General features: G+C 45.0%; 1 protein-coding gene and 1 non-coding gene across 4 annotated transcripts in view; one reads left to right on the top strand and one right to left on the bottom strand.

The window, feature by feature from the left end:
• PAN2 (poly(A) specific ribonuclease subunit PAN2) overlaps positions 1-11,476 on the bottom strand; it is a 29,247-nt gene extending 17,771 nt beyond the window's left edge. The window contains exons 1-9 of one of the 3 annotated variants that reach the window (XM_035103741.3): positions 11,224-11,476; positions 8,893-9,175; positions 6,264-6,433; positions 5,610-5,730; positions 3,909-3,986; positions 3,063-3,330; positions 2,538-2,880; positions 1,394-1,490; positions 50-169 (exon numbers count right to left, since the gene is read on the bottom strand). In XM_035103741.3, the coding sequence (XP_034959632.2) occupies positions 50-169; positions 1,394-1,490; positions 2,538-2,880; positions 3,063-3,330; positions 3,909-3,986; positions 5,610-5,730; positions 6,264-6,433; positions 8,893-9,162 (1,467 nt within the window). In that variant the 5' untranslated portion in view covers positions 9,163-9,175; positions 11,224-11,476. Of the gene's footprint in view, positions 1-49; positions 170-1,393; positions 1,491-2,537; positions 2,881-3,062; positions 3,331-3,908; positions 3,987-5,609; positions 5,731-6,263; positions 6,434-8,892; positions 9,176-10,706; positions 11,030-11,219 lie in introns of those variants that run through there. The other 2 variants (XM_035103747.3, XM_035103750.3) reach the window with 2 other exon arrangements.
• TRNAI-GAU (transfer RNA isoleucine (anticodon GAU)) lies at positions 336-409 on the top strand. The gene has a single exon. It is a non-coding gene; the product is annotated as a tRNA-Ile (tRNA).
• Positions 11,477-15,376: the final 3,900 nt, after the last annotated feature.

The following is a 15,376-nucleotide window of genomic DNA, read 5'->3' on the forward strand; positions in this document are numbered from 1 at the left end:
CCTTCCTCTGCAAAATATCCAACACCCTGGCAAGAGTTTAAACACCAACCTTCCTGTATTTCTTTGCCACCATGTAGATATGCGGTTCCTCTTCCCGTCCAATGGGGGATTCAGGGACCTGGCTGAAATTATCAAACTCATTGTCTAGCTCTTTCAGTCGATAGGGAATCTGAAAAAAGACAGTGGGATGCCAATCCACAGAGATTTTGCACCGTAACCATTCCAATTTTTGACTTTCTAATATCAGAATGAGCTACCCTCAGATATCAGAAGAGAAGTAGGAGCATGTGAAAAACACCACATGTACCCTGTTTGAACCTAAAACACACAAAGGAGCCTGGATAGCTCAGTTGGTTAGAGCGTGGTACCGATAATGCCAAGGTTGCAGGTTCGATCCCTGAATGGGGCAGCTGCATAGTCCTGCATTGCAGGGGGTTGGACTGATCAGGGAGCAGCAAACTTTTTCAGCAGGGGGCCAGTCCACTGTCCCTCAGACCTTGGGAAGGGCGGACTATATTTTTTTGGGGGGGGGGGACAAATTTCTTATGCCCCACAAATAACCCAGAGATGCATTTTAAATAAAAGAACACATTCTACTCATGTAAAAACACGCTGATTCCTGGACCGTCCGGATTTAGAAGGCAAATGAGGCGGATCTGGCCCCCGGGCCTTAGGTTGCCTACCCATGGGCTAGATCAGGCACCCCCAACTTGCAGCCCTCCAGATGTTTTGGCCTACAACTCCCATGATCCCTAGCTAACAGGACCAGTGGGAACTACAGATGGGAACTGTAGTCCAAAACATCTGGAGGGCCAAAGGTTGGGAATGCCTGGACTAGATGATCCTCAGGGTCACTTCCAACTCTACAATTCTATGATCCTAAGGCTGCTAGCTGGCTTTTTCTCACCATGTTGGCTCCAAAATGCACATCCATGTAAGTGACACAAACAACACAACACATGGAGCTGCCTCTCACCCTATGAGGCAAAAGCAAATTGGCAATCAAGTTGTTAGCTGGCATCTACTTCTAAAGTAGCAGACTTCTAAAGCAGCATTTTAAATTTCAGGTTACGTGAGGTTACAGGATGTGCTGGTTCTTAAGCTAAGCTATAGCCAACAGGATCTACCTGTAAAGGCATCAACCTTCCTTAACAAAAACAAAAAAAACAGCATATTCTGTGGCATTACAAATCTAAAGGAAACATATTCAGAATTCAGATGAAGACATCAGTTCCCCAGCCACACCCTAAACCACAAGCCCTTTTGGAGTAAACAAGATCTTTAACAATACATATTACCATCACCATCACCACAATACCTATACCATCACCCAAGAACTACAACTCTCAAGGTGTTCAACAGGCACAAAAGTGACAGACGGCCAACTAGCTACCTGGTTTCGGAGCTTGTTCCTGGGGTTTGGAGCATATCCAATGAAGCCAACTTTCTTCATGGCACGAAGGATCTCGGGGTCAACTGCTGGGGCTCGTCTACAAAACAAACTGTGGCTCAGACAACGCTTTCTGATCCCGTTTGACAGTGTACTCCCCAGGAGTTGCAGTCATTTATTTGGGGAGCTGTGGGATCCCAGGTATTGTAAGAATTAAAAATCCCCTACCTCTATTACTGGATGCTAATGTTACCAGACTCTGAAAGGAATCTTATGTCCCTCCCAAGAGGGGTAAATACAGAATAAGTGGGATGCGGGTGGCGCTGTGGTCTAAACCACAGAGCCATGAGCACCGCAACCCCAGAGTCGTCCACGACTGAACCTAACGGTCAGGGATCCCTTTACCTTTTTAAATACAGAATAACATGCAATGTCCATTACAGTGGGACCTTGGTTCCCAAATGTCTTAGTTGCCGAACAAATTGGCTCCCGAACGCTGCAAATAAGTGTTCCGGTTTGCGAACGTTTTTCGGAAGCCGAACATCCGGCGTGGCTTCTACTTGAGAGCAGGAAGCTCCTGCAGCCAATCGGAAGCTGAGCCTTGGTTTTCAAATGGTTTCAGGAGTCAAACGGACTCCTGGAACAGATTACGTTTGAGAACCAAGGTACCACTGTAATTTAAAAGAACAAAGTACGGTAATTAAATTACAGTCCGATATCAACAAGGAGCAGGATAGAAGAAAGGAAACCACCAAGAACACTCAAACAACCACCCAAGAAAGCGGGAGTGGGGGACCTTTTGCAGCCTGAGAACTTCCAGGGTCCACATGATGGTGGTGGGAGGGGCAAGTAGTAAAAGTGGGCAGAGAAACAAATGTGAATTTTACCTTTGTACAGAAGGCTAGTTTCTGCACACACTCCTCTCTCTATTGCCCGTCCAGGCAACAGGCATTATTAGAGCTCGAGGACACATTACATCCAGACAAAAAAGCACTTAAGGAGAGTACCAAGTTAGAAAGGAGTCTGGCCTGGGGAGAGTACTGAGAGCCAGACAGAGGCTCTCATTTGGCCCCCAGTTCTGCAGTTCCCCACCCCTACACCCTAAAGGTCTGTACTTCTCTTTAGATTTCCTATTCTAAAGAACTACCTGGGAGCAGGGGCAGAGTTAGAAACTGGCCAATCTGACAGCAAGGTCTCGGTGGTCAACGGCACAGGTATAAGCGACAGAGGCATGAGGTCCTGGTTCCAGTCAAGGTGGGGCAAGGTGTCCACAATGCAAGGCAAGGCAAAGTCAGTCTCCCGGGAGTAGGCATTGAAGGTGATCTCGGGCGAGTCAGTCCACAGGTGGACACAGCCCTCGGAGTCTCCAAAAACCATGGCTTGTTTGCTGGCAGACACATCAAAGCTCATGATCAGCTGGCCCACGGTATTGACGTGGAAGATGTCAGCCGGATTGGCCAGTCCGGTGGGTTCGCAGAACTGACACTGACCTAGAAGGGAAGAGCAAATCAGATGCGTGGTTTCTCTGCAAACTGTCCTGAGCATGACTTGATGCTTCACACTGTGGGCATCTCTTGAAGGTGGCTAGATTCAAATGGGACAGGACTCTGAAGTCCAAGCACATCCAAAGCAGAAGGTGAGGCCACAGGGCCTCTGTGGTCTAGCTACTTACCTGTCTGGGAGATTATGGCAAGGCGAGATGTGTATGTAGGAATGAACTTCAGAAACAGGGGGTCAATGTGGACCTGCAGAGGTGTGATGGCTCGCAGCATACGCAGGTCATACACCTTGAGGAAGCGATCGCAGGCTAGGCCATTCATTCGGCTGGAGAAGCCACAGGTCACCAGCAGGTTGCCGTGGACATCAAAATCTGACAGACTACCAGAGTAGGCATCAAACTCATGCTCCACAGCAAAAGTGCGGAGATCACGCAAGGAAACCTGAGGAAGGAACAGAAGGCACCCTAATATATCTGATTTAAAAGCACCACGAGAGAAAGGAATAGAATGGCATCGAGTGAATTAACTGGGCATCTTTCTCTCTGTATTCCTCCTGTAAAGTCAGAGACCTCCTTTGCACATCACTCAGGTTTTGCACATGGCACAATTAAGCCACAGTATGACTTGTCATGTTGTGTGAAGACAGAATGCGGTTTGTCAACTCCAAACACCAGTCAATCTTACTTGGGGAATAAAAGCTGCTCCCCGAGTTCAAATATAACGATCAGACTCTGTGTGAAGCGTAACCCATCCATACAGATTCCTACCCATTTTAAAAATGTTAAAAATACTCCAAGCCCAAATTCACTATGTCAAACCAACATATGTGGAAGGTTTGGCACTGGAATATCTTTGCTTCATTTTTAAAGGGAAAAAGAACTGATTTTCATAAGGCGCAAACTCACTGTGTTACTGGAGTGCCTATAGCTTTCAAACATTTGTTTGTTTGTGTGTGTGTGTGTGTGTGTGTGTGTGTGTGTGTGTGTGTGTGGAGGTGATGATAAGATGCACAGTGTTACCTTTCCTGATGTGTGGCCACAGAAGAAGAAACGGTTCGACTGTCTCATGATAGTGACCCCAGGCACTTCCACTGTGTACTAAAATAGAGACATAAAAAGTAGGATTAAGATCTGGACAGAGGCAAAGCACAACACTATGAATATACAGCTGCTACATTGTTCAGGGGGAAAGGGTGGAACTGCCAAGTGGTGAATGGCTATTATTTCCCACCCAGCACCAAAGGAAGAAGTAAGTTTATGTTTGCTTAAAAAACAAAACAACCTGAATGACAATACAAGGAAAAATAAAAATAATTCAGTGGCAATGCCTTTGTTTTGCAAAAACAAAACATGGCATGCAGCTTTCTTCTATCATAAAGATTAAAGGTAAAGGTAAAGGGACCCCTGACCATTAGGTCCAGTCGTGACCGACTCTGGGGTTGCGCGCTCATCTCGCATTATTGGCCGAGGGAGCCGGCGTATAGCTTCCAGGTCATGTGGCCAGCATGACAAAGCCACTTCTGGCAAACCAGAGCAGCACACGGAAACGCCGTTTACCTTCCCGCTGTAGCGGTTCCTATTTATCTACTTGCATTTTGACGTTCTTTCGAACTGCTAGGTTGGCAGGAGCTGGGACCAAGCAACGGGAGCTCACCCCGTCACAGGGATTTGAACCGCCGACCTTCTAATCAGCAAGCCCTAGGCTCAGTGGTTTAACCCACAGCGCCACCTGGGTCCCTATCATAAAGATTAAGGCTACAATAAAAAAAACTGAGGTCCAGCTCTAAGGGCCTTCTGGCAGTTCCCTCACTGCAAGCAGTGAAGCTTCAGGGAACCAGGCAGAGGGCCTTCTTGGTAGTGGCGCCCGCCCTGTGGAATGCCCTCTCATCAGATGTCAAAGAAATAAACAATTACACAACTTTCTGAAGACATCTGAAGGCAGTCCTGCATCAGGAAGTTTTTAATGTTTGATGAACAACTGTGTTTTTATATTATGTTGGAAGTTGCTTTGGGGCAACCCAATCGGATAGGTGAGGAATAAGTAACAAAACGTTATTATTATAGCACTACATACAAACAAGATCAAGAAATGTGTCCGTATCTTTATATCCATCTATTGATCCAGTACATCCAGATAAAACTATGGAAAGGTTCTACAATTTTTGTTACAGGAAAAAACTTACATTACTTTCATACACACTATTATGCTGAGGAGCACCACTTAAAAAAAATGATATTATTAGGGAAACCTATAGAAGTGTTGCAACATTTCCCCCCCTGAAGAATTAAAAAAATGGGAAAGTTAATACATTTTAGAGATTGCTGTTTTCATGAGGTCAGAAATAGGAATGTTGTCATTTCACTTTCTGTTTGAACTTTCAAACTTTTGGCTTCAACCTGTTTCTTTTATGTAAAATCAAAATTCTGGTGACAAAAACATTAATATTATTATTCTATCTCCAAAACATCTATTTCGGATTGGGTATAACAGGAGCCAAGGCTACTAGGATACATCATCACAACGAGGAACAGGATCTCCTCCTGTCATTCTACTCCAGAGTTACAATTTGTTTAAGATTAAACCAGTCATTTTGTTATCCAGTGGAGATTCCTGCTCATCTTTGTGTAAGCTTAACATGATAAAACCACAACATCTCTGGTTCTGAGTAATCAGAATCAATGCAACGTATTAGGGTCAGATATGGGAGAAGCGCATGTTACCTTCTGGGTTTCTTGGACTGTATTGAGGTCTATCTCTAGCACATGGTTGGTGAGCCCCCCAACAAGCAAAGTGCTGGGATCGGTGAGTAGTAGACTGTGCATGTCCTCACTCTCATCCATGCTAGAGGAGGAGAAAGAGGAACTGTGAGAACCAATGCCGACCTAGTATTTTCCATTCAGTCATTGCTACATGTGAGCTCACGAAGTAAATCAAAGTGACATCAGAATCTTGCATCATGAAACCTTTGGGGACCATTCCAGGAAAAAGTAGGTGGCTAAACTATATTGATGCAAATTTCCCACCTAGAAGTCCTCAAGCAATAATTTTTATAAAGGAAGCAGGAAATACTACATTGAAGCACGTCCACATGCTTCATGAGGAATAACAGGATATGACATCAAAGCCCTCTTCTCAAGCTTGCCCTGGAGTATACCAAATAATTAAAACCTGCAAGTTGTGCACATCTCACAAAACTTCCCACACCAGATGTGTGACTGTAGGTACATAGTTTTCATAATATTCCCAAGGGTATAACTGGCATTCTTCCAAGTAAATTCTACACAGAGACCAAAGACTGGGCAGGGCCCACAATGGCTATCTCACAGCTTTCCAAAAATGCTCAAACCACCACACACCCAGCAGAAGTCACTTACAGGTAATCGAAGATTATAAGTCCCCCTCTGGACATGTATTTGAGGTTGTTTTTGGTCAAGAAGAGTACCCCATTCTCTAGGCTCTGGATCTGTCGAATGTCATCACTACTATGCACCTGGAAGGAAGAGTAGCGTTCCAGGGCTGGACCGAAGAAAGAAGTGGAATGACCCTGAAAAAGAGGGAGGCAACTCAAGTCACCCTCACATCTAATTTGACCTGTAACCTACCGTATCCTGTATGTAGCCAGCTCATTTTAATATTTATGAGACCTTCTGGCTCCTTCATCTACTCCCCCCCCCCAACCACAGTTTACCTTCTCCACTGAACAAGCCCTATTTCTGTTGAATATAACACTGAGCGTTACAAAGGAATCTTTGACTTACCAGAGCACAACTACAGTACGACAATAAGCAGCACGAGTAACAAAAGAAAATACATCTGGTTATTACCGAATGTAGAGTCAAACCTCGGTTCCTGAACAGCTCCGTCCGTTTTGGAACGTTTTGGCTCCCGAACACCAAAAACCTGGTAGTAAATGCTTCGGTTTTGGAACGTTTTTCGGAAGCCAAACATCCGACACGGCTTCCACTTCAGTTCTCTTGCTGTGGGAAGTGAGGTTACAGGGAACCAGGCAGAGGGCCTTCTTGGTAGTGGCGCCCGACCCATAGAACGCCCTCCCATCAGATGTCAAGAAAATAAACAACTATCTGACTTCTAGAAGACATCTGAAGGCAGCCCTGTTTAGGAAAGTTTTTAATGTTTGATGTTTATTGTGTTTTTAGTGTTCTGTTGGGAGCCGCCCAGAATAGCTGAGGAAACCTGATGGGTGGGGTATAAATAATAAATTTATTTATTTATTTTTTATTATTGAGTGCAGGAAGCTCTTGCAACCAATAGGAAGCCGTGCCTCGGTTGTCAAACGTTCCGGAAGCCAAACAGGCTTCTGGAACGGATTACATTCGACAACCGAGATTTGACTGTACACAATTAAGGGGGTTACAAGTCTTCACAAGGGAATTCTGTTCTATTCTTGAGGTTTGCCTCAGAGAAACTACAGAAGGCAGACCAACCTTTGCCATCATATAGACAACTAACCTGAAACTACTCCTCACAGCAACTTCCTTAAATGTCACTATGGCCTTTTATCAACATACTGTAGAAATGTTTTAAGTAAAGGCAACTCCCTGTTTGCATGGGGTTTGTTTTCTGGGACAATGTACGCATCAGTGTGTTCTGCTCCCGCCCTCTTCTGAGGCCAAAAGCTTGCATGTGTCAGCAGTCGCCCGTGCCTTGGTGCACACAAAATGGACATTCCCTGTAAATAAATTTATCTCACCTCCCCATCATACAAGATAATCCCAGAACAGGTAATAATCCATTGCCAATAAAATACATAGACAACTGCAAAACTCCAAGTAAAATATCAACAGAGTCCAAAATATAAAATAACAAGCATGATAAAAATAATGTTGTGTATGGACCCAATGGTACCTGCCCATTACATACATGGCACATCCCCCCAAGTCTACCAATATGGTGTACTTCTATAAAATGATCACCGTTCATTCTTAGAACATAGTCATAAGAGCAAGAAACACTAAGAAACCAGTTGCCAATTATTGTAAGACGGTGCTATAGATCTCGAGAAATGCTTAACAGGGATTCATATAGAAATTTGATTATGGCAATTTGGGGCTTAAGAAAGGCCACAATTTCTTTGCACATTATAAAGCTTCAAAAACTTTAGAATGGTTTCTCTTGCTCAGCTTTTAAAATGCCTTTTCACTTTGACTTTCTCAGTTCGAACTTAGTATCTGAAGAATTATGTTGTTGTCACCTATGAAAGGTCAAACCATTTCATAATAAAAAGCTTATTAATAAGTACTCTCCAGATATCAAACACTTCTTTTTACCACAGATAATTAATATGCATTTCATGTTAGTCTATATTATAAAGGAATTATATATTATAAAGGAATTATTCTATATTATAAAAGAATTAGTATATATTATAATAAAGGAATCTGAATGTGCCATATACACTCATTTCATTGTTTCATTCATTATTAAAAAACCACTGTGAGATTAGAACTAGTACACTGAGAGGCATCTTACGCCTCAAAGCAGTGGTTCCCAACCTTTTTTTGGCCATGCCCCATCTCTAAAATCCAGATCCCACCCACCTGTGACATATAATTCTTATTATTCAAAAAAGTGAACTCCTATTCACATGGAGGAAGCCTAAAAAGCCATTCACTGTTAACTCATTCTTGAATTGCCCCTCTTAAAAATCAAATTGTCCCCCGAGGGACATATGCCCCACGTTGAGAACCACGGTCTTAAAGACACAGGTGGACAACTTGTGTCTTTCCTGATAGTGCTGATCTCCTTGAGGATAGGATATACACTTAATTTAAAAAAAGAAAGCTAGAATTCTTGGCATTCTAAGCAGGAACCTACAAGAAAACAAGACTCTTATAGCTGTGGGTAGCCTTCCTCAGTGGAGCTGAAATCAGCTTGCAGGAGTTAGATCATATCATGAATCCCAACCCTCCTCAATGTATGATCCAGTACTGTATATTGTATAACGCTCTTGATCATCACTGACATGTAATGGGAATCCCTTACCCCATGATTCCCAACCCAGAGCATTTCTTCATGTAGGTCAAAGTGTGAGAAGGAGACAGGAACGCCCACTTCAGAGACAACAGTGTGGAGCTCCGAGTACATGCCCTCCATGATATGCACTGAGTCAGGCACAGGGATGCCCTCCAATGGCACCCCCTCTGGATCCAGCTCCACATTCTGTAGTAGGCTAGCATTGAGGTGCGGATCCAGAGCAGGATGCAGGGCAGGTACATACTCTGCGAGGGCTGGGTCAAGACCTTCAAAATTCATGGTGGAGGTTTACCTGTAAGGCAAAGAAAGGAATTCAAGAAGACAGAACCTTCCACTACCTGTGCAATGCAAGCATGCTAGAGAAGTTAACATAATGCCTGCTATAAACACAATCTCTAATACGGACCAAAGCATAGGACAGTAACCGACAAACTGCAGCTTTCAATAAAAAAATTCCTTCAGTAGCACCTTAAATACCAACTAAGTTTTTATTTTGGTATGAGCTTTCGTGTGTATGCAAACAGTTTTTCAGGGTCATGTGGCCAGCATGACTAAGCCGTTTCTGGCAAAAGCAGAGCAGCACACAGAAACGCCGTTTACCTTCCCGCCACAGCAGTACCTATTTATCTATTTGCACTTTGACGTGCTTTTGAACTGCTAGGTTGGCAGGAGCTGGGACCAAACAATGGGAGTTCACCCCGCTGCGGGGATTCGAACCGCCGACCTTCCGATCGGCAAGCCCTAGGCTCAGTGATTTACACCACAGTGCCACAGATTCCCCCATAAAAACTGCTCCAATGCAGCAGTTCCTAAACTAGTTGCTGTAATTGCTAGTGTGCTGTGAAAAATATATTAATTTATTGCATCAATTGGGAACCAAAATATAAAATTAATAATAATATTTCTACCCCGCCCATCTGGCTGGGTTTCCCCAGCCACTCTGGGTGGCTTCCAACAGAAGATTAAAAATACATTAAAACATCGGTCATTAAAAACTTCCCTAAACAGGGCTTCAGAGGAGGCTACCTACTGCACCTCTGCATGACACTATTCAGGTCCTGCCTCCTTCCAAACAGCCTTTGCAGGAGGTGGGTAACCTTCAGTATCTCTGTAGTGAGCGCAATTAAATTGTTCAATCACTCTCAGTGCAGAAATGTGGCATAATTACTAGTCCTCAGAGGCTGCCCACTGCACCTCTCCATGAGTAACTACTCTGAAAGGATGCTCTGGGTGAACTTCTCTGAAGATTGACAATGTTTACTTTTTCATACTACAAAGATAAGACTGTGCGTGTAAAACACAGGAGTGTGTCTCCAGTTTTAAGTCAGGGAGAAGGCAGAATTCAACAATCAGAAATCTACCCTAATGGCTGTTTACTCTAAACTGCCACAAAGCAAAGCAAAATTGGACCAGTGGCAACTGTTTATTTGTCGACAATAACTCCAGTCAGATAGGAGGAAATGTGCTACTGGCACCCAGAGTTTGGTTACCAGCTTCTTCTTTTTTAATAAACCTTGCTCCTGAACCTTCAAGCAGAAGCTTGGCTTGCCCTAATTAAACTGGCTAAGTGTTAATTCCTAACATGGGGAGAAATGAATGAATAAATCATTCCGGAAACGGTGATTTCAGGCTGCAAGTTAAAAGGCATGGGAGCAGGTTCATGTGAATAACTTGGCAACCCTACCCACAGGTTACCCCATGGGAAACCCAGCCAGATGGACAGGGTATAAATAATAAATTATTATTGATTATCATCATCATCAACATCCTTGATGTACACTAAAACTTCAGCTGGAAAGTCAGCCCACACACATGGGTTGTACCTAGAGCTAGCAAGAGTTGTGCCAGTGGCCTCGTTTCGTTTGGGGCAGTGCTGTTGTTTTTGTTGAGAGAAACAGAAAGGCAGCGAGATGCAAAGGATGATGCAACTTCTCTGTGGTTACACGGAAGCAGCGCTTGCAGCCTGCAGCGCAAGGGAAGGCAGAAGCTGAAGCTGTCCATATCCTCACTTCCAGCCAGAGAACCATAGCAGAGGTCAAAAGTTAAAAGTGCACCCCCAAGATACAGGCTGAGAGCCGGGCTTGAAAAACTTGGACTGAGCCAAAGTCCCAAGGGCCAGGCGGTTACCCGTAACCCCTTGCGTCACAGGGGCCAACCACCCAGAATCCACTGCGGGAGAAAGGGAAGTGAGACAATGGTAAATTACCCAGAACCTCCTAACCCATAACTTGGGGGATAGGGGACAAATTAGTCACACTTTTCAGCTTCTGAATAACCCCAACTCCACCCCCCGCCCATGCAAATTAGCCCAAGCTCGTTTTCTGGAAGGGGGTTACCCACAATCCTTTGCTCTTCCGGGTCCCCTTCCCTCCGCCGCTGCCTTTTCCCCACCGCCCTCTTCGCCGCCGCTATGGCAACGCCAGCCCTTCTCATTTCTCCTCCCGCTTCGGCTTCACCCGCAGCGCCTCAAGCAAGCGAGGCGTGTGGGCCCGTGTGTCCTCAACCAATGGCGAGGCCGCCTTGGGGAGGGAGTACCCAATCAGAGCGAAGTGGCGGCGGCCGCGCCTCCCTCATCATTTACATGCATGACGCTGCGAGCGAGCGCGCTGGAGGGATGGCGCTGCGGAAGGGACAAAAAGAGTGGGTTGTTGTTTTTTAAACGGATGTGAGTCAATGAATTAAAGGGGAAATGTTAACTGTACCTGTGAACTCCGTGCCCCTCAGTTTTGCGTGGGGTGCATTTGGTGGGAGTTGCACCTTTTTGTTTACTCCTGTTAGTCATGAGTAAGGAAAAACCAGGCTTTTGTTGTAAATTATTTTCCCTGACATGCTGTGTCAGGGGGAGGGGAAGCGTGTTACTCCACCTGATTGGGATTTTGCTTGCCTGCAGCCATGCTACTTCATCCTTTAAAAAAAAAAAGTTCAAAAAGGAATTTAATCTCAGAAATAAATCGAACAGCTGTTCTTTCCTGTCACAATGAATCAGTGCGTTGCCCAGCATGCAAACCATGCAGCTTCCTTTTGCGCAATGCTGCGAGAAACAGCAGCAACTTTCCATGATCCAGTTGGTTTGGCTAGTTGCCCATATTAGGAGGGGCTGGAGACTGGCAGCGTGAGAAGAGCCCTGGGGCATCAGGTCAAATGCTCATCTATTCATCGCCGCCACCACCATCCTCCTCCTCCTCTTCACAGTGGCCAACTCAATCCCTATGGGAAGAGCAGAGACAGGAAAAGGCCCTCTGCTGTTGTTGGACTCGTAAGCCTCCTTCCAGCAACTCCTGCAGCCCAGCTGGTGCTCAATGTATTGCTCTGCTTTCCTTTGGAATGAATCAGTGAGGCGGGGGGGGGGAGGTCTTGTTGTCTGGGAGGCCCAGGACCCCTGTACCCACTGCCCAGGCTTGCACCCCAGTGAAGTCACTTTGGTGCTATTAATGCAGCAGTTAGACTTCACCCCCGGAGGTGCACTCCGTTTTCTCTCAAGACAGATGCCGACAAAAGTATTGCCACTCCCATCATCCTTGAACATTGGCCACGTTGGCTATGGGGGTGACCCAAAATTGAAAAAATATTACACCTACTGCAGAAGCGGGCTTTGGTCTTTCAAATTTCAGTGGCGCACTGTACAAGGCCAAAATTCAGCATGCTTTAAATGTATGGGGTTGTAGCCTATTGTCGCCCCGTTGAAATTAATGGACCTAAGTTAGTCATGTGTAAACTTCAGTCTGTCTGCTCGGAGTAGAACTATGCAACGCATAGTGTGGGTGTGACCTGAACTTCCTTAGGGATGATCAGACAAAAAATAAGGCTCACTTCACTTGAAGAGAAAAGTACTGAATGAACTTCAGCATGAGCAATTACGAACTGTTCCCTGATAAGTGCCTTTACGCCCACATTCTCCACTTTCCCAGTACACCTGGGGTTAAGGGTACATGTACCAAGATTACAAACTGGGTTAGTAGTCCTGTATGGCAGCATTGCAAAAGCCACATGCCTAGTGCCAGTGGTGATTAAGAATTGCCTCCAGATGTCTATGAAGAGAAGCTTTCAATGGGAATAGATAAGAGGACTATTTAAGATTTTGTTGGTGAGAGGAAGAGATTATAGTGTGGTACAACATCCAGCAACGTCCAGTTTCTACTCTCAAATACATTCAGAAGGGAGCAGTGTATTTTTTCAGGGCTTTAATTTTATTGCTGTTTAGTATATTCTACAATATGTACTGTTTGGACTTCTCCACACTTTTTGCCCTCCACTTTTTAGGCACAGGTCCATACCCTCCAACATTTCTCTGATGAAAATAGGGACATTCTAAGGAAAAGCAGGACATTCCAGGATCGTATCAGAAACCGGGACAGCTTTTGTAAATCCAGGACTGTCCCTGAAAAATAGGATACTTAGAGGGTCTGCTCTCGGATACGTTCAGAGAAGGAGCAATGTATTTTTCAGATATTTTATTTCATTGTGATTTGTATGTTCCATAATATGTATGCATGAAATGCACTTTCTAGGCATATCAGAGAGTGCTTTCCTGGTCCATGCCTGAGCACTTCCCCCACCCCCTGCTTTCCCCAGGAAAACCCGATCTTTATCTCTGAATTGGTACAAACAGCAATCCGCATGCATATGGTCATTTTCTCCGATTCAGCGGTGAAGAGTGGTTTTTCACAGGGAAAATAGAGGAGGTAGAGGGTGGGGAAGCACTCAGACTAACCGGGGAAACACAGACCTGTCCCTAGAAACATGGAATGGAGGTAAGTGTGGATGAACCCTATGTGTTAGCAACAGGATAGGCAGTGGAAGACAGGAGTGCCTGGCGTGCTATGGTCCATGGGGTCACAAAGAGTTGGACACGACTGAACAACTAAACGACTTTTAAAAAAGAACAAGCTGAGTGAGAGACTGCTGGTGTCCTTCTACCGAGGCTCCACAGAGAGCATTCTTACATACTGTATCTGTGCTTGGTTTTCCAGCTGCACAGTCATGGACAGGAAAGTGCTCCAGAAGGTCATAACCACAGCCCAAAAGATTATCGGTCATCGTCTCCCATCTCTGGAAGAACTATACAATTCCCGTTGCCTTAAAAAGCATATAATATTTTACAAGATTCATCTCATCCTGGATATAGTCTTTTTGTACCGTTGCCTTCGGGCAAGAGATACAGAACAATTAAATCAAGAACGAATCGATTAAAAAACAGTTTCTATCCAAGAGCTACTGTATAACCATTTTAAATGCTGTAACTAAATAATATGATCTTGGGGAGTGGTGTGTGTGTGTGTGGCTGTAATAGTGTTTTTGTTTTGTTTTTTGGATGGCATTCAATTTTGTTGTACTACGTACAATGACAATAAAGTATCTATCTATCTAAACAACAACAAAGTCACACATACACAGTGGATACACAGAGGTGTGAGACTTTCCTTTTTCCTTTTTCCAGTGAAAGCCTTTGTCATATTTTATGTGGAATAGAGACCCACTCAACGCGTGGAATCCAGCGAGCTAGCTGGAGAAATAGGCGTGTCCTCACATACTCAGAGGGAAGTTCCCCTCCAGCCCATCAAATATGACTTAAGACAAGCTAAGAACAGGGTTTTTGGATTTCCCACTCCTATTTAGCCACAAATGACTGATATGGTAATTTATCAAGGATATGTGGTCAGGATGGCTACTAGTAACCTTTGTTTACTAATATCCCTAGTGGTGTAGCTGCGATCAGGGGCATAGGAAGGGGGGCGGTGGGGGCATTCCGCCCCGGGTGTTGTCCCTAAGGGGGGGTGACAAATTCCCCCCTGGGCAGATTGCTGCTGCGCTGATCCTGGGCGGATCACCACCTCACCGATCAGCCCCCGGGGCAGATCGACCAGCCTCCGGGGCAGATTGACCTGCCGCTGGGTGCACGGCATGTCCGCCGCTTGAGGTGCCCGAGTGGCTAGCTCTGCCACAGGCTGCGATAGCTTGTGTTAGCAACCAAAACAGACTTTTGTGGGACCTTTAAAGATGCGCCCACACAAGGGTGTTCAATGCCTCTGTGGGTTGCACAAACCTGACTTTGTCATGTATGCTTTTGTGCCCTTTTGTCCATACATGAATGCTTTTGGTTTTGTGCCCCCTTCTCCAAAATTTATATTGGTGTTTTCACTGATATTCTGAACTCAGAATCAATAACTCAAAGGCTGTTAAGGGGCAAGTGGCCTGCAGGCAGTACTTGAAATTAGCTGGGCACGTTTTGTGATTGGTGTGTCCCCAACTGCAACCACATGGAGATCTCTAGATGCTAGGTTGGTGACTGGGGGAAAGGAAATCGTCACTTAGAGATGAACTGCCATTCCTGAAACTACCCCAAAACATGCTTCCCTAGCCCAAACCTCAGTTTTTGCAGAAACAACTGTTTCAGTAATAAAAATATATATTTGTGCCACACAACAGAGAAGCTCAGCCTGATGGCTATACTCTCACTGACAGCAAAGCACCATGCCACAGAGAGAACTAGCAG

Source organism: Zootoca vivipara, chromosome 2, assembly GCF_965207765.1.
Source record: "Zootoca vivipara chromosome 2, rZooViv2.hap1.1, whole genome shotgun sequence".
In the NCBI taxonomy this organism is placed as follows: Eukaryota; Metazoa; Chordata; class Lepidosauria; order Squamata; family Lacertidae; genus Zootoca; species Zootoca vivipara.